Here is a 20,541-nt window from a genome sequence, read left to right on the forward strand (position 1 = left end):
TATGGACAGAGAGTAAACCTTGGTTGATGGCATTGAACATTGACTGTGAAGAAAAATCTAAGTTTGGACTGGATGCATATTATAATAGTGATATTGTGATATGTCATAATATGAAATAACTAGAATAGAGAATGAGTAAATATGTAAGTTTATTTATAAAGTCTGATAACAAGTTTCAAGTGGCATGATTAATGAACAGTTGAACACCACTATGTCTATACATGCCACCACCTCGTTGTAAAAGTCCAAATTACATTTATTTTTCGAAATTGATAATCCCAAATCAGTACATATTTGTATATTAATATCATGAGTTTATGCTCAACCAATTTTCAAACACCATAAAAATTGAGGTCACAAATGACTATTTTGGCCATGTGCAATGCTTTTGAAATACATTTCATCTTTGTACTTGGCATATAAAGGAAGTTCAAGTGCATTCTCGGCTCTTTTACCATCTTCATGTATCTTTGCAATTAAGCTTTCAAGCGATGGGAAGTTTGCCTGCCATCATTCCATCAGTATCAGTATCAATATCAATATCAGTGTATCAGTAACAGAGTAACAAGATGAATTTAGGAGAGTACCTCGGGCCGGATATAGCCAACAACAAGAAGATGTAACTCTTCACCATAGAAATCTTTATCAAACTTATGAAGCAACCATGGCTCCTAAATTTACAAATAAAAAGGGTTAGAAACCGATTGTTTCAAGATTTAACTACGTTTTTATAAAGTTTCCAAATTGCCCTTACAATTGTCTTCTCAGTGTTATTAAAATACGGGTTCCAACCAATGCTCATAACCATCTTGTAAAAACCATGGTTTGATAATTTGGCCCAACCAAAATATACACCCGCAGGATTTTCAGAAAGGACAGTTGCATACCCTTCTACTGATAAATTAGCTGAAAAACAATAAACATAATTGATTAACCCTAAAAAAAACTGACCAGGGGTAAGCATGGAAATACCAAGGGTAAACTTGGAAACCTGTTGGTATTCCAAGCACCTTCGAGCCACGGCCATAACCCTTGATGACAGGACCACCAATATACCAAGGTTCTAAGGGTAAAGTACCATCTATCCCTGAAATTTTGAAAAAAAAATTAAATTATTGAAAAATGTGTGAAATATAAGTGAAGTTTAATGGAATATGGATTAAATTAGTGAGAGAAATTTACAATCTTCAAATGGGGGTAGGCCCCACTTTTCAGGATGTAGGTCAAGAAGTGAAGTGATCACCTCGTCAGCATCAGTGTAAAGATGTGACTGCTTTGGAAGTGATGGTACAGCCACCACCTCCATATTAGCAGCTTTAGCAGCTGCAATACCTGGTCTGATATGACATGACATAACAAAACAGATTAGAACAAATTGTACTGTGTTTGACATATATTGGGTGTTTGACATATATTGGGACAGGGACTTTGCCCTCGGTCTCTTGTCTGTGTAAAAGACAAAAATGCCATTGTTGTCTTCATCATCGAAAATAGCCGCTAGTCAAGTTATTTAAAGAAGAGCAAACTCACAGTGAATCTTCAATGACAAGACATTTAGAAGGATCAATGTTTAGCCTCTTACTTGCTTCCAAGAATCTGAAAATGAAAATTATGTAAAAAGTCATCTCATTTAAATCTTAAACCGAAAAAAAAAAAAAAGTCAACATGTTTTGTCTCACATTTCAGGAGATGGTTTTCCTGCTTTCACTTCATCACCAGCAACAATTGCTGCAAAGGATTCTTTCCAAGCTGCATAGATAAACACTTAAACTAGTAAGAGAACAATTTAAAATGAATAAACAGAAGATTAACAAGGTTTATAATATATATAAATTCCAACTTACTATCATGATAGCTTATCTTTGTTTCAATGCTAGCTCGTGGAGAGTTAGAAGCCAATGCCATTTTCACTCCATGTCCTCTTAAATGTTTAACCAAACGATATGCACCTGGTAGTGCTTTAAGTTTGCACCATCTAATAATTAGAATAATAAAAAAACTAGATTAGTATTTAGTCTAAATAAGTCAAACTTAAAAGGAAAGAGTGAGGCTATTAGTTATTACTGATCAGAGAACATTGGAGAAATTTCTGATAGCAAGTCTTCTTTAGATAAAGGAAGCTCATAATCCTCCACAATAGCAGCTGCAGCTTCTATAGGTGTTTTCCCTATAATCTTATGAGCCTCTCTACCATCCCATTTCTTCTCATACTTCACCAAATAAACTTTCAAAACTTCACTCACAATGCCATCTGTCAATATAGAGCTTTTCAACTTCCATCAACATATATGCATCACAAAGCAAACAAGGTAATAAATCACCTACTTTCATAGAAGCTTACCTGTATTTACAAGAGTTCCATCCAAGTCAAGGATCACACATGAAACCAGTTTCCTTAGGGAATTCATCATCCAGTTTGTTGTTAGAATCAGAACTCTTCCAGCAGATTTTAGACTTGCATTTACAAACTTCTGCAATACCAATAGAGCTTAGTTTAGATGTGTGTGAAACTTTAAGCAGGTTACAAGAAAAAAGAAAGCATAAAAGGGAATGGATCAATTGTGATTCAAACAGTTTATGAAAAATTGTACAGTATCATCATACTGAAACTGGTTCTAAAGAATCATATATTTGAGTCCATTTATAATGCAAACATAATCAATCTAAGAAGTAAAAAGAGGTACTTCGAGTTCATGCCTGCACAATTTGCATTCAGGCATTTCATCAAACATCTGTTTCTCATGATATCAGGTATGAAGATTACCAAAAAAAAAAAAGGAACAAACTGAAATCGATCAATTATTTGCAAGATAATCAAAATTTAAATGTTCAATCTAGATATGAAGTAATACGTACCTTCAAATTGAAACTAGTTTGCAAATTGACAACAAAGAACTACGACCGACATATCTGCTGCATAAAGTTTCAGATAAAACGATTATAGCAAATTGATGACAAACGGCGGCGGAAACATCAGTCGCCGGACTAGACGACGGTCACGACGGCGAATTGTTTGTGGTTTTGTTCGACTGATAAATCAAAGCGCTATCAGAGAGAACATCCGCGGCTAGTTTTGTAGCACTAAATAACCAAAGAGTTTTCTATGTTTTCATTTTTAGCCCTTTAAGTTTTATTTTTCAACCTTTTCATTTTTTATCTTAGAAATATTTTTATATCAAAAAATATATAAACTACAATAAAATAATAAACATGAAAATAACTAAAGAAACATTATAAATTATAAGATTAATAAATTAAATAATAAATTACCATTAAATTACAAGATAGATTAAAGATACAATTACTAAAGTATTTAACAAGATATATAATTGACATGGCATGGATCTTGATAATTTGAATATATACATATTTTTATTATGTATCGAATATTATAGATTTGATATGGCATGAATCTTGCTATTACACTATTATAAATCATGAATACTTTTAAAATCTCAGATATTATATTTTAGTAAGGATTGTTAGTTATTTTTATTTTTTTAATAAAGTTTGTTATATTTTGGGTTAATTAATAGCCTGCTATGTGTTAATCCTATGTTGATAACTTCTATATGTGCACTCTTCGTTTTGTTAATTTTATTATTTTTTTCATCATCTTTAATATCTATTTTAGATTGTGAAGTTAAATCGTTAAACAATATACATTTATCAATATCTTTTACCCATGTTCTTTTTATTCACAAATTGTGTACATTCATTTATTTATTAACTATTCGCTTATTTATATACTAACATTTAGGGTCGGTCCAAAGTAGGGATGAGAATTTGGCCCGAAAACCCGAACCGAATTAAGCCCGAATAAGCAATTTGATTTGGTTTTCGGGTATCTATAATTTAGGGGTGAGCAAAAACCGAACAGCAAACCGAAAAAACCGCATAAACCGAAACCGAAATAAAAACCGACGGTGCGGTTTTTAGTTTTGCAAAAACCGAAAATGTTCGGTGCGGTGCGGTTTCTAGTCTTGCAAAAATCGCAAAAAACCGAATCGAACCGTATATATATATATATATATATATATATATATATATATATATATATATATATATATATATATATATATATATATATATATATATATATATATATATATATGTTAAGTGTTGATATTTGTAAGAACGAAGAATTCGTGACAGTTAAAATTTCTATAAATATAAATATTTATCTTATTAGAGGATGATTATATATTTTTAAGCATACATTTAGTGATATTTATAAGAACAAATAATACTTATGACATTTTTTAACATTTAAATATGAAGTGTAGTATCGATGATAGTATCATTTTTATGAATAAATTAATTGATATTATCTCATGTAAATGTGAAACAAATATTATATTTAATTTGTATTATATTCAAGCATTAGAAACATGTTGGATGAATGGTTGTCATTTGATTTCAAACCAAGAGGTGGTGGTATCATAGAAAGCGAACCGCAAAAAACCCAAAGGCAAAACAAAAACAAAAAAATAAAATAAAATAAAAACTGACAAAAAACCGCAAAAAAAACGAACCGCAAAAAACCGCAAAAAAAATCGGAAAAACCGAACCGCTTAAAAACCGAACGGTATGGTTTCTAAACTTCAAAAAACCAAAGTTGCGGTTTTCGGTTCGGTTTTAGGCAAAAACCGCACCGAACCGCACCATGCTCACCCCTAATCTATATGAGGCTTATTCGGTCTGGGTTATCCGAATAAGAGCTTATTCGCGCCAAAAGGACCGAACCGAATTTGAAAAGTCACAATTTTTATTTTCTGTTTCAGCATGTTTGTAAATTTTTAGCCAACTTTCAAGTGTCATAACGTCTTCATTATTTGTCCGATTAACCTGATATACTTTCCAGATTAGGACTTGTACTCGTGGCTATATAAGTTATGTATTGTACTCTTTGTAATTTCAAAATAGAAACCATTACTCCTTATAGCTACTATCAGTACCAAACTTTAAAAAATCAATGTAATCGGTTCTCACCATTAGACGTACCATCGAAGCTGGGTCTAAGAAAATTGGCCGATAACTTGTCTATGCTATATACTAAATATTACAGCCAAATCACAATAATGATGTGGTGAGCAATTTATTTGGTTTTCTGTAGCTACCATATTAGATGCTACATTTTAATTATCATTTTCCTAGCAACAATAAATTACTGTTATTTTCTTATAAATTCTTTAATAATAAAAGGAATTTTAATTGACCAACAAACTATTTTACTTTAGTCATAAAATTTCAGAATTAATATGTTACTATTTTGATACATAATTGCATTCACCTCTTAGAATGATATAACGAATAATAAAATTACATCTTATAGTGAATGATTTCATTGATCAATTTCTCCAGGACTACATTAAATTGATTCTTCAAACTCAACTCATTTCCCTGTTCACTGACAATGGAGGTGAATACCTTAAAACTCATGACATCTCTCACTACCCCACACCGCCTTACACCCCATAACAGAATAGTATTTCAGAACGACGTCACCGACACATCGTCGAAACCAGACTGTCTCTGCTTCACCATGCCAAGCTACCACTACATTACTGGTCTCATGCCTTCCAAACAACCTCCTACCTCATAAATCGTTTTCCTACTACCACTCTCAATCACAAAAGTCCTTATGAAGCCTTATTCAACCAAACACCTAATTACTCAAAACTCAAGCCCTTTGTGTAACACCCATAAAATTTGAGTCAAATTAAAACATTTTAATTCATTCAAAAACCATTAAGTTCATACACCTTGTTTTCAAAATAGTTTAAACATCAGAGTATCCCCCAGAACCATATCACATAAATCATAAAACATGAGGAGCGGTACGATCACACCTTCGCCTTGCTACGATCTCCTGAAGTACCTGAAACAATACACTGAACTGTAAGCCCGAAAGCTTAGTGAGTTACCCCCAAAATACCAACCACACATAAACATACTCATAACATATCACAAATGGAACAGCCACGCACATAGGGTCTACTGTGTGACTGGTCCGCCCGCACCGGGCCTTCAGTCCACCTGGTCCACCCTCCGAGTCTAGCCATGTACATCGAGTCTACAGTGTGATTAGAATTTGGATTCAGTAAGTACATCAACCTCAAGTTTCAACTCATTTCAATGTCACAATATGCAAATGCATACATATTACATACTAACACACCCTTCTGCTTCTTTATCTGCAGTACGCATTAGGTTGCTTTATGTTCAATTAACTTAAGTAACCCATTGGCATTTTTCCTAACAATTATCTATATCTTTATGGTCAAACTTTTAATAATACCACTGATTGTTATTTTGTTTTTGCGGGATGGAAAGATTGAAGCTGAATTTAAAAACTTACTGGAATTTTGAGCTTAGGAACATTACTGGACTATATGCACCGGTTCACCAACATTTTCTTGTTGCTAGAATGGATATGGCAGTTGATTGTAAGCCTAGAGAAGCATACAAAATAGATGACGAATCAAACTTTTTTATCTAGTATAAAAAATTACATTGTTTACATATATGATATTATATGATACAAGTTTCTTTTGTAGGTTGTTGAAGTTGATGTTAAAGTTGAAGAACCAGGAAAAGACAATGTTTATAGTTTGTTACTTTTGTTGTTTTTGCTGTTACTTTTGCCTGTTTTTATTATTGATGGTTTGCTTTTATGAATTACTATTTTAGTCTTCTGTTGCTATTTTATAGTTTTTAGTTTGTTGTTGGCTCTTGCTATTGTGTTATTTAAAAGTGGGAAATGTTTTTATTAGCTTGTTATTTAAAAGATGATATTTTTGTAAATGTTTTGGCATGTATAAAATAACAAGTTTTAATAGGTTAATTTACATAATTTACATGTCATGTATAAAATAACAAGTTTTAATATGTTAATTTACATAATTTACATGGAATGTATAAAATAACAAGTTTTAATATTCAAGAAGCCGGCTACCCGGAACCGGAACCGGTTCCGGCGGTTCCGGGAGCGGTTCCGATTTTCTAGGAACCGGTGTAGGCGGTTCTGGTTCCAATTCCAAAAACTTAAGAACCGCTGGTTCCGGGAGCGGTTCCGGTTCCGACTAAAATAGGCGGGTACCCGGTTATGCTCATCCCTAGGTTAGACCCATACGAGAGCTGCGCAATAGGGTCAAATCAATTACTCTGAGATTATTTAATCCAACTGCAAGTGACCTAACACTACCTAAGCAATCAGTTACCCATCCATACCTGAAATCCCAAAACGCTAATACTACCACGCATATCTGGGTGCTGGCCTCCTCTTCAGTCTATTTCAACCGGATATTGTCGTGCATATCTGGGTGCTCGACCTACCCCTTCGGTCTAACCCGACCGGATATTTCCCGAAACACTGGAACTGTCTGAAACAACATGCTGCCAGTCATCTGAATTACCTGGTTTCGGCCCGGTTGCTGAGCCAAAATGCTCCCACACAGTCGTCCCCACACGACTTTCGAACGAACTCCTCGGCTGGTAATAGCTACCCGAGCCCTATCAGCACCAAACCCGGTGCTAAGCTGAACGCTATAAAACCAACTGTGATCTTACCTCATACCCGATTTCTCATGACCTATCAACCCGTGATTCTAACCACGTTGTGGCCCTTCCACAATCTTGCAAACAATTCGCCTTGGTCTAAATCGTCTGAAGAAATTCGTGAGCAAGTCACGGGTTCACTGAAGTCTCATCGCTGCACCGAAATCGGTGAATGCTACGGCTACACCCGCAGTCCTTCAACACTCCCCACACTAACTCAATCGCTGACCATGGTATTACTGCCGATTACCAATCCGCACATATCCAAAGTCGAGCATCCACATGGTCTAATGTCCTAAACTGATGTAACGACGTAATTTTTCAAACCATTTTTTTTTCATTTTTAAGTCACATAAAACTCATATATTATATTTCATAAAAATCATAAGTGTCTCAAAGTCAACATAAATCCACAACAAAAGTCAAATCCCAGAATCCTCAACATAATCTCGAACAGGTGTGTACAATCATGTCGGTGCCTTCCCGCGATCCTCTGGAGTACCTGAAACACATAACACGTAACACGGTAAGCAGAAAGCTTAGTGAGTTTCCCAAAATACCACATAAAACACATTAGCCACAGTACCCAAATAAACACAATAGACCCTCTGGTCACACATAGATACCACTCTAGGTAAAGTATGGTGAGGAGACTCACCTCGTAAGCTAGCTAGTAAATCTCGTGCTCGAAATCCTCGATCTAGCCTCTGCCTAACATATTAGATAAGTATCTCTAATCAATATCCCACTCTTACTCAAATACACCAAAAGTTCTCTTACACTCTTTCTAACCCTTGGAATGGGTAAAAGACCATTTTACCCCTTCCTTGTCTCAAATGCTCATACTTGACCCAACCATAAAGTCAACAGAAGTCAATACGAGTCAACAGTCAGAGTTGACCTGACTCGTCGAGTGCACTCTTGTGACTCGCCGAGTCCACTTGTATCCTCAGAGCTCTTCCTAGGGTTTCACTCAACTCGTCGAGTTGACCCCCAACTCGACGAGTTGTCACTGGGTCTAGAACGCTGGGGCAACCTGCTCCGACTCGTCGAGTCATCTCTTAGACTCGGCGAGTTGACTCATTCGGATTTCTCATTTGGGCACATGAGGTCAGATCTGCAACTCCAACCTCTAGATCTAGCCTCCCTATACCGAAAAGTCACGTAAAGGTTCGATCTTGATGACCATGCATGTCATATATTGCTCTATATGCCATCACTACTCCATTAATGCTTCTAAAACATAAAACTCCTTGGTTGATTCACTAAGGCTCTAAACTTTTGGACTCTCTGGAGCTCACAAGGTCCAGATCTGAAGTATAGACTCGAAAAGGGGCTTGATGCACCCATAGCCCCATCAAGAAGGTGTTACAAGCCCTAAATCTCAAGAACATGAGATCTTGTTGGGGTGCAAAGTTCTTCATGTATGAATTTGTAATGGTTTGACTCATGTAGACCCACTTGCATGTGGTGCATTAGCCTTTAGATACATGTGTTAGTGAGTGTGAGAGAGAGACATGTAAACACCTCTATAAATAGTGGGTTCATACCACATGTAGAGGTGTGCTTGAGAGATGTAAAAGTGAGTGTGTGAGTGTGTGTTATTTATGTAGATGTAGATCTATGTCCCTTTTTGTAACACAATACATATTCAATACATCTCTTGAACACCCAAATCACCATGTTCATTGTGCAAACTTTAATTCCGCATGCCAAACCATGTTTTTTGTCTCTACAATTGGTATCAGAGCGGGTCTTCAAGATCAAGGTGATATTTGAAGAACGATTCTCGGTTTGGCTAATATTGTCGCAATTTGAACAATTTTGGTGAGTCTCTCTCTATGATCTCTCGTAATATTTGAATTCGTGCGTTGCATTCTTGGTTTATGATCGTTTGATTCGTTGGATCAAATTTTTCTTGAAAAACCCCATTGATGATCCAATAATTTTTTTTAAGATCAAATTCAACCAAAAATAAAATCAAAATTCGTTTACTGTTCATGTTTTAATCAAGATTCAAGCCCAATACATTGTTCGATTGTGATCCAAAAGAATGGATCTGGTACTGTTCACTTCATTGAGCCCATTTCAGATTGAATTAGCCCAAAATCTTTTGAGTTTATTACTGTTCATTGATTGTATTTGGAGTCCAATTCATATTTGTTTTGAACCGATATCATTTGCCTGTTGGTCAGTCGATTTGTACGTATGCTTTACTTAGTTGTACGATCAGCTCCAGATATCTGATTTCTTCATCGTTTGATCTTTAATCATCCGTTCTATATTCGGTTGTTCTTCATTCTTATTTTTTCTTGATTGAATCGAAAACTCGATATGGATCGAGTTCGGAATCGACTTTTACTTTGTTGATCATCGATTGAATACAAGTCGTATTTGATTCAAAATTGTATTTGATGATTGTTCGATTTTGACTAGTTCTTAAGATCGATGTCTGTATATCGATTTTTGATTGTCGATTGATTTGAAATCGATAAAGTTTTTTTTTAACTCGAAAATGGAACTCAATTTCATGAATGAATTGAGTATTTGTATTTGATATTCGATGATGATGATGAACAACTCAAGAACAGATATGACTGGTGAATGAAAAGTCAAAGATAAGATGGGAAAGTCAAAATTGATGATCTTATGAAATCAATACTAGAATCGATTAAAATGGAAGAGTTCTTTGTGATTTCGGAAGTTGTTGTTTGATGGGTATCGATTGGGAACGAATCAAATGGTGAAAAACTTCGATTTTTGAAAAAGTGAAAGTTGCAGTCGATTGATGAACATATGGGTTTTGGTTTTGATAAGACGATTTGGTTTAAGACATGAAGGACTATTGCTTGTTGGTTTGAAATCGTGATCTGATTGTTCGTATGGGAAGATGATTTCGATCGTTGATGAACGAAGGGCTCTCGCATGGTTATGAACTGGGAAGCAAGGTCTGTTAATGGATATGTGATAATCGAATGATTGATCTCGTTTGTTCATTGGCATCAACTGGAAAAGCGAAGCCTGTTTGGACTTTGATGAAATCGATTTGGACGATAGGGCTTTACATGGTTAATGAACGAAGAGTTATCGATCGATTTCTTCGAAAATTTGGGTTTGATGATCTGTAAAACGAAAATTTGATTTTGGAATTGGGGCGTATTGTTCGAACATTTGGAGTCGATGGGTGATGATAGAACGAACGAAAATTTTTTTCGTTTTGTGGTGATTTTTGGATGTCGACGAGTTTTTGGATGTTTGGGTTGAACTGAGAAACGAACGAAAAATGATCGACTATGATTTGGTGAATAAGATTCGAAGGGAACAGATGGGTGAATGTACGAAGGGTTCCTGTGTATTGGATTGATGAATTGGAGAAGAACTGTAAGGAACGAAGGGTGATCTGAATGTACGAAGGGTTACTGTTCATTACTGTTCATATATAAGGCTTCGAATGCTTCGCATTCATGTGTTTGGGAAAATTTTTGGGAAGAGGAGAGAAAATCAAAAATTCGTGCGTTTGGGTGAAAAAATTTCGTGTGTTTGGTGCCTAAGCTTTCGTACGAAGCGTTGCCTGAGAGTTTCGTGCGTTACCTGTATACTCAATTTGGGAAGAAGAAAACAAACTCAATTTCGAATTGGGTCCCTAATCTTTTAACAAAGTGACACAAATGGTCCAACTTCGAATGTTGGGGAAGCGCTTCGTATGATCGATAAAATTTTCGCATGATTGGCTCAAAAAGCAAAATTTTCGAAAATCACCCCTGAAATTTCGAATGGTTGTCAATTGGGAAAAGGCTTCGAATGTTTTGCAAAAAGCTTCGAACATTTTGATCAAAAAGCAGAATTTTCGAATTCAGCCCCTGAAATTTCGAATGTTTGACACTTTTCACCCAAATTCGAAAATTTTGAAGTTTCGAATGTTTGACACTTTTCACCCAAATTCGAAAATTTTGAAGTTTCGAATGTTTGACACTTTTCACCCAAATTCGATTTTTTTTGGAGCTTCGAATATTTTGGGGATTCTTCGTATGTTTGGTGCAAATGGCAGAATTTTCAAAAATAGTCCCTGAGGCTTCGAATGTTTGGCGGTTCATACACAAATTCGAAAAAGGACTGTTTTTGCTGAAAATTGAAGAAAATGCATTTCAAGCCCCTGCAGTTTGTGCAAATTGACGCTTTCTACCCAGCTTTGGAAAATGGGGAGAGTTTTGCATATTTTGTTGTTTTGGGCGCACCGGGTCACTGCAGAATTTTGAAATTGACAATTTCTACCCATTTTTGAGAAATTTTGTCAAAGGCGATCCGTGAACGAAGCTAAAAATTGAATATTTTTTCGATTTTTCGGATTAAAGCACAATGTTTATGCCACATGTTAAGGGGGAGTTTTGACACGAAAAATTCTGAATAGAACACGTTCTCTTTCCTTGAAGGTTTTATAATCAAATTTCGATTATAAAAAGGGGGAGAAATTTATATGGAAATTCGAACTTGAATTTTTCATATTACGCGGATTTAAAGACCGAAGTGATCTTAATTTTTGAAGCTTACGAGATGATGCAATTGGAAGTTCGAAAAGATTTATTTTCGAAATGGGTTTGGTATTATTGAAGATTTTTTGGGATGTGTTTTTATGCGCAACTTTTGGGTGATTGTTTGGAGTTAATCATTCGTTGCTGCTCGGTTTGTATGGTTTCACATCCTAGAGCCCAAATTGAAGAATCATGGAAGAATTGAAGATTGAAGTTCGTTTCGACATGTGTCACGCTTGAGGCTCGAACCGCGTAGTTGCTCGACTTTGGAAGATTTGAAGTGGGTCATCCATTCCTAACTTTGTGGGGGAGAATGTTGGGGTGCAAAGTTCTTCATGTATGAATTTGTAATGGTTTGACTCATGTAGACCCACTTGCATGTGGTGCATTAGCCTTTAGATACATGTGTTAGTGAGAGTGAGAGAGAGACATATAAACACCTCTATAAATAGTGGGTTCATACCACATGTAGAGGTGTGCTTGAGAGATGTAAAAGTGAGTGTGTGAGTGTGTGTTATTTATGTAGATGTAGATCTATGTCCCTTTTTGTAACACAATACATATTCAATACATCTCTTGAACACCCAAATCACCATGTTCATTGTGCAAACTTTAATTTCGCATGCCAAACCATGTTCATTGTGCAAACTGTTTTGTCAGATTCTTGACATTCCAAATACACCTCCTTTTGTTGAATTTCAATTCTCCCAAATAATTCATATGTTTAATGAAATGGGATATCAGCCCCCATTGTCAAAGATAAGTGACTTTAAGAAGTCTGGTCTTCCAAAATTATGGAATTTTTTGTTTGGGATATTTTTGCGTTGTTTAACCGGAAGAACAGTTGGATTAGATAAAGGAAGGATGGAGGTTTATGCCATGGTAGCTGGTTTATACTATGATCTTCCAGCAGACTACTCTACACAGCTATGGAAGGAATTCCAAAAAGGAGTAGAACATACGAATGTTGTTCATGGCATTTCGTGTGCTAGGTACTGGAGTCTAATTCTGCAAGATTTTTACAACAAGGAAGGCATCTTGGTTTCAAATGAAGAAGAGAAGGTTACTTTTCAATATTATCACTTTCCGAAGGAAGTTGTTGACAATGATGATGAATTTCCAAACGTTGCTCGGATTCCAGACGCGATGCTTAAAAGGGTGGATCCTACGAATCCTGTTTTGATTGCATATCTGAAAACATTCGATTCTTCTATTCCTACGGGAATTTTGTTGCCACGAGAAGAAAAGAAGATCAAAAAGTCGAAGAAAGCTGATCCTGCTTCACCTGAAAAGAAAACGAAGGGTTCAACATCCTCTAAATCTTCAAAGAAGAAGACAGAAAATGTTGCAGTGACAGTTGAAGCAACACAAGTGATTGAGCCAATAGTGGAAGAGACTCAAGAGAACGTGATGATTCCTTCGAAAACAGGGATGTTTCGAAGAATCAAGATGAAATCCACTCACAAACGAAAGTCACCATCACAGAAGTTGATTCGCAAGCCTCAAATTACTCACCAAGGAGTTTTAATTCGTGAGGTACCTGTTCCTGTTTCTCCCGGATCCAAGAAAAGAGCAGCAGAAGATATGGCAAAACACTTGTCACAACCGAAAAAGAAGAAGACGAAGAAGACTCGAAAGATTGTTTTATCTACTGAGTCTACAGAAGAGGATGAACGAATACCAGAAACTCCAGAGTTCACTTCTATCATTACAAGTTCCATTCCTGAGAAGACTGTTATCATACCACCCGAAGTTTCGATTGCCAAGTCAATTTTTGAGGAGGTTCGGACTTCAGGCATCCCTGCACACGTATCTGATACGGATGCAAATGTCAACATGGGTGAAGGTGGTTCGAAAGATGCAGATCAAGGTCCAATTATCTCTACTCCTTTTGAATCATTGGTTTCTGTTACACTAACATCTACTATTCCTCTCACATCAACCACTGTTTCACCAACCTTTGAACATATCATCAATCAACCAATTACTTCCATTTTTTCCTCTCAATCCACTGATACACCCAAACCATCTTCACCCACTGAAACTGATAATGAAGGGTTTGGTGGAACATTCGAAGACCTAAAGTTTCATGATGAAGAAGAAGAATTTCCTGATCATATGTTAATGACAATGAAGCAATACAAAATTCTTAATCAAAAGTTGAACTCCATCATTCAATCTCAAGCTGATCTTGGCGGAGGTTCATCTATTTCAAGTTTGGAGGTTGATTCTATGCTCAAGATGTTTGAATCAAGAGTAATCAACAAAGTTTCTGGAATAATAAAAGCCTCAGAGTCTGTTATTTTAGAAAAGGTTGATTATACAGATCAGAATTCTGAGCTTCGTGTTAAAACTCTCAGATCTGATTTTATGGGAGAAGTTAAGGATCTGCGAAGCATAACAAAAGAACGACATGTTCTTTTTGTTCAGGAAGTCAAGAAAGTGAGGGAGGATGTTAACTCCCAAATTCACGAACTTCGTGAAGACATGAAAAAGGAAATTTTATCTGTTCAACATGATTATGCGTCCTTGAATCAGAAGGTCAATATCATTTGTGATGCTGTCACTCGATTTGTCAAGCTATACGAAGGTTTGAGTCCTCAAATAACTCAAATCTCCAAGTCTGAAAGTGAAAATTTTGAAGGTGTGATCAAGTTGTTAAAGGAGTTGAAGGAGATCTCAACGAAACCGGTTTCGTCACCATTGATTACTCCAGAATTTTTGTCCCAGAAGTTTGTGCAGTTCGAAGCCATACTTAACAAGCAACTTGCTCCACTATTTCGCATATCTAGTCTTCTTCCCACAACTACTGCCCCTCCTGTTTTCACAGGGGAGCAAGGGGGAGAAAGGAAGTCAACAGAAGAAGAAGCGAAAGTGGTGGGCAAGGTATTTCCATCTAGCATCCCTTCAACAAAACCAGTAATTGTGTCTGCTCAACCAGTGACCTCAACAATCGTAACAACATTACCAATTACAAGAACAATTTCGAAAGGAATTGTAATTGGTAAACCTTTGGAATCTGGTGGAAGTGGTTCGAAGCTAAAAGACATAACTGAAAAATCTGCTTCGAAAGACAAAGGAAAATCAATTCTGGTTGAAAAATCTAAAGAAGAAAAGAAGGCTGAAGCTGAAGTTGAACTCGAGAAAATGAGGCTTATTCAAAGCATCATGACTCAGAGGGCTGGTGATCCGAAGGGCATGAATAAAGGTGATCCAGCAAAACATTACAACTATGAAACAATCGAAGCCTTGGTTGCTTTTAATCACATGTACTCATTTGATAAGAAGCCAAAACAGAGTTATGTGGTTACAAACACTGATGCATGCCAGTTGGATTTCCCTATAAATGAGATGATGTTCATCATGCCTCAGTTCAAAGCTGAAGGGAATTTCAAAGAAAAAGATGATGGGACTCATATGAAAATTCATTTTCATGCAGTACTTGGCAAAGCCCCTGAGGATGTATGGTCACTGATCAAGATCAAGAAGGTGATAAGCATGAAAAAGGATGTGGTCTTTGAAAACATTGTTCAAAATGTTAAATATGTTGTGGCCAGGGCAAATGGAAAAACATGCGAATTCACTATTGCAGATTTTCCTCTGATGAACTTGTATGACCTTATACAAGTGGCATTGCTTCTGAAAGACAAATCCTTTTCTTTTCTGCAAAATACAGATCCAGAGGAATTCAAACTTGGAGTTGCTCACATCAAAATCTTCATTGAGAATTATTATGAGTGCCTAGCACTGACTGATGTGGAGTTGGCTACTGCAAAAGGAATGGAAGTAAAAGTTCCAATGGCTCCTTCATTGACTCAGACTGAGTTAAAGAAATATGCTGATGGAGAAATATGTTTAAAGCCATTTGGAATAGTTTTTGCTGGAAAGGATAAAGCTGGAAAAGCGAAGCGGTTTTTGTTCCAAGCTAGCGAAGTGGAGAGATATTCTACATCTCAATATACGAACTTGATTGTTCGTATGAACCACTGCAAAAAGAACAATAAAGGAGACAAGAAGGAATTGAAGAAAATTATTTCTTGGTATACTGAGGTTCGAAGAGTTTTGCTATACTCCATTACTCTACTTACAAACTGAAGACTTCGACTTTGATTACAAAGGGGGAGATTGTTAGGGTCGAAATGTTGTAATAGTCGAAGTTTGTATTTAGGGTCTTCAAACATTTATATAATGTATTTTACTAGGGCATAATATTCAAAGCTTCATGTTTAGTCCTTAGTATATTTTTTGTACGCTTTTCTCTTCTATAAATAGGAGTGGTTACTAGTGTCTTAGTAACGAAGTCTTTACAGAATATTCATTGTACTCTGTAAAATTTGCTAAAGCGTAATAGAGCCAAACAGATCATATTTACATCGGTGTTCAAATCTTTCAATTCTACTTTGAATTTACTCTCTAATTCGTTCAATACTTGATTCATTGTCTCATCAGATCTAATCATCCTACAAGAAAGGTAAAAGCTTTTTACCTCGATCTGAAGCTTGAGAAGAAGAAGAAATAGATCCACTGGCCCTCCCTTCTTGATCTTTGAAGAACCTTCCTTCCTCTTCAAGGAAATGAGCCAAAATGAACACAAGATTAGCTATCCTCACCACTCTAGCTCACTATGGACGTTAGGGTTTCTCTCAAGGGTGTAAGGGTTCTGGTGAGACGAAATGGAGGCTATAAGGGCCCTTAAATAGGCCGCAAGCCCGAGAATTTAGGTTTTCCTTCAGCAGCGCTGACTCGGCGAGTCGCCTCACAGACTCGTCGAGTCCATTCATTAATCCACGTCACTAGTCGCGATTCTACTCGACGAGTTGAGGCACCAACTCGTCGAGTCACTCCAAAAATCTCAAATTAAATAATAAAATATTATACCTGGGGATCTGGATGTTACAATTCTCCCCCACTAGAATCAGACTTCGCCCTCGAAGTCATGCTCAGTAAATAGCTCAAGATGCTGCTCCCGCATTTCCGACTCCGGCTCCCAAGTCAACTCGGACCCCTTCTGATGTTGCCACTAGACCTGAACCAGGGGCACTTCCTTGTTCCTCAGAACCTTCACCTTTCGATCTAGAATCGCGATTGGCCTCTCAATGTAGTTCAGGCTCGTATCTACCTAAATGTCCTCCAGTGGTACTATTGTCGTCTCATCGGCCACACACTTCCTCAACTGGGACACGTGGAAGGTGTTATGGATCTGGCTCAACTCCGCAAGTAGCTCCAACTGGTATGCTACCCTACCCACTTTGGCGGTCACTCTGAAAGGACCGATGTATCGGGGTCCCAGCTTACCCCGCTTCCGGAATCGGATTACCCCTTTCCATGGGGATACCTTCAGGAGCACAAAATCTCCGACCTGAAATTCTAGCTCGGATCGTCGCCTGTCCGCATAACTCTTCTGGCGACTCTGTGCCGTCAGAAGCCTCTGTCTGACCTGCAGGATCTGCTCGGTTGTTTTCAGTACTATCTCCGTGCCACCCATCACTCTCTGTCCCATTTCTCCCCAGCAAATGGGAGTCCGACACCTTCTCCCATACAGAAGCTCAAAGGGAGGCATACCAATACTCGAATGATAGTTGTTGTTGTAGGAAAACTCAGCCAGTGGTATGTAGGTGTCCCAACTTCCCCCGAAGTCCATGACACATGCCCACAACATGTCCTCAAGCGTCTGAATCGTCCGCTCGCTCTGCCCATCTGTTTGTGGGTGATACGCAGTACTGAAATGCAAGCGCGTGCCCAACTCCTCATGAAACTTCTTCCAAAAACTGGAAGTAAAACGCACGTCCCGATCCGACATTATCGAGACCGACACCCCATGACATGCTGCCACTTCTCTTACATAGATCTCATCTAATCTCTCAGCAGAAGAGCTCTCACTAATAGCAAGGAAGTGAACACTCTTCGTCAGTCGGTCCCATAATCACCCAAATCGCGTCAACTCCTCGCGCGGTCCTTGGAAACTTGGTGATAAAGTCCATCGAGATTTGTTCCTACTTCCACTGGGGAATCTCAAGAGGCTGCAATGGACCATGAGGATGCTGGTGCTCTGCCTTGACCCGACGGCAGGTCAAGCACCTCTCAACTACCCAAGCAACATCCCTCTTCATACAGGGCCACCAATAGTCTCTCTTCAGGTCTAAATACATCTTAGTAGCCCCGGGATGGATCGAGAACCTCGATCTATGCGCCTCCTCCATCAGTATATGTCGAGCTCCGCCCGTATAGGGCACCCAAATCCTCCCTCGAAAAGTCATGAGTCCTCGGCTATCCGTCACAAACTCGGACACCTGCCCAATCACTCGTTCCCTCTTGCGGTTCTCCGGTTTCACGGCCTCCGACTGGGCCTCTCGAATGGTATCCAAGACTGGAGTCATCACTGTCATCCTCATACACACATCTCGAATCGGGGCACCCTCCGCTCTACGGCCCAGGGCGTCAGCAACCACGTTAGCCTTGCCCGGATGATACAGGATCTCACAGTCATAGTCCTTCACCACATCCAACCATCTCCTCTGTCGCATATTCAGGTTGGGTTGATCCATGAGATACTTCAGGCTCTTGTGGTCCGTGTATATGGTACACCGAACCCCATACAAGTAGTGGCGCCATATCTTGAGGGAGAACACCACCGCCTCTAACTCTAGATCATGGGTGGGATATCTCGTCTCGTGAGGCTTCAACTGCCTCGACGCATATGCTATCACGTGACCTCTCTGCATCAACACTGCACCCATCCCTGAGATAGACGTATCACAATAGACCACAAAGTCCTCAACTCCCTCCGGAAGAGCTAGTACCGGAGCTTCGCACAATCTCTGGCAAAGAGTCTCGAATGATGCCTGCTGCTCAGGCCCCCAAACAAAAGTAACGCCCTTCCGGGTCAATCTGGTGAGAGGAACCGCAACCTTGGAGAAATCCCTGATAAATCTCTGATAATAGCCGGCCAATCCTATAAAACTCCTAATCTCGGATGGGGATCTCGACACCTCCCATCGCATGACTGGCTCAATCTTGATCGGGTCGACCAATATCCCATTCTGATTAACGAGGTGTCCCAGGAACTGGACCTCTCGTAACAAGAAATCACACTTGGAGAATTTGGCATAAAGCCTCTCCGATCTCAATACTCCAAGAATCTCTCTCAAATGCTCCTCATGCTGCTCTCTGGATCTCAAATACACCAAAATATCGTCGATGAACACGATCACCGATCGATCCAGCATAGGCATGCACACCCGGTTCATGAGATCCATGAATGTCGCCGGTGCGTTGGTGAGTCCAAAAGGCATCACCACGAACTCGTAATGCCCATAACGAGTTCTAAAGGCCGTCTTCTGGATATCCTCCTCACGAACCCTCATCTGATGATATCCAGACCTCAAATCGATCTTGGAAAACCAAGACGCACCCTGCAACTGATCGAACAGATCGTCGATCCTCGGAAGTGGATAACGGTTCTTGACCGTCAGCTTGTTCAACTCCCGGTAATCAATGCACATCCGATGTGAACCATCCTTTTTCTTGACAAAAAGTATCGGCGCTCCCCAAGGTGAGCTACTCGGTCGGATAAAACCCTTCCCCAACAGCTCCTGAAGCTGCGAGGATAACTCCTGCATCTCGGGCGGCGCAAGGCGATAAGGTGCCTTGGCAATAGGCGCCGCTCCTAGAATCAAATCAATCCGGAACTCTACCTGCCTCTCGGGAGGCACACCCAGTAATTACTTAGGAAAAACATCCAGAAACTCACTCACTATCGGAACCTCCGCGATAGAACTCGGTCTCTTAGTAGTAACCCACGTATCCATCACATACGCCAGAAAACCCATGCAACCCTGCTGTAAACTCTGCCTTGCTCGGGTAGCAGAGCAGAAAGCTGATCCAAATCGGGTACCCTCACCATATACTGTAAGCATTCCCCCACTAGGGTCTCGTATGGTCACCAACTGACGCTCGCAGTCGATTACCGCTCCGTACCGACTCAACCAGTCCATGCCACAATGACACAGACATCACCCATCGCGATCGGTACCAGATCTATCGGAAACTCAACACCAAAAATCTCGAGCACACATCCCCGGATCACATCAGTGGCAAACACCGCACGCTCATCGGCTATAGAAACTCTCAGAGGTCGACTCAACGACTCACGTCTGATACTGATATGGTGACTAAATGCTAATGATACGAACGATCGACTCGCACCCGAGTCAAATAACACTAAGGCAGGTACAGAACTCACAAGAAAAGTACCTACGCATATCACAATATAAGCATAAATATCTCATAATAGAATAAACAAAGGAATACATACCGGCCACGACATCAGGTGCTGCGCGGACCTCCTCCGCTGTCAGCTGGAAGGCTCTCCCACGAACCTTCGGCGCCTCGGCCTTCACGGGCCGACTCTCGGTAGCTCGTATAGTAGTAGGTGCAGATCCATGAAGTAGCT

General features: G+C 38.8%; 1 protein-coding gene across 1 annotated transcript; it reads right to left on the bottom strand.

Moving 5' to 3' along the window:
- Window positions 1-132: 132 nt before the first annotated feature.
- Window positions 133-3,067, bottom strand: FMN/FHY (riboflavin kinase/FMN hydrolase). The gene is made up of 11 exons (XM_079061682.1): window positions 2,857-3,067; window positions 2,342-2,471; window positions 2,065-2,251; window positions 1,845-1,975; window positions 1,680-1,749; window positions 1,531-1,596; window positions 1,183-1,337; window positions 992-1,087; window positions 755-906; window positions 588-671; window positions 133-504 (listed from the first exon to the last, which is right to left on the bottom strand). Exons 2-11 carry the CDS (start codon window positions 2,409-2,411, stop codon window positions 355-357), a joined length of 1,161 nt encoding a protein of 386 aa, XP_078917808.1. The 5' UTR covers window positions 2,412-2,471; window positions 2,857-3,067; the 3' UTR covers window positions 133-354.
- Window positions 3,068-20,541: the final 17,474 nt, after the last annotated feature.

Source organism: Lactuca virosa, chromosome 7, assembly GCF_052849685.1.
Source record: "Lactuca virosa cultivar CGN04683 chromosome 7, Lactuca_virosa_CGN04683_v6, whole genome shotgun sequence".
Classification (NCBI taxonomy): domain Eukaryota; kingdom Viridiplantae; phylum Streptophyta; class Magnoliopsida; order Asterales; family Asteraceae; genus Lactuca; species Lactuca virosa.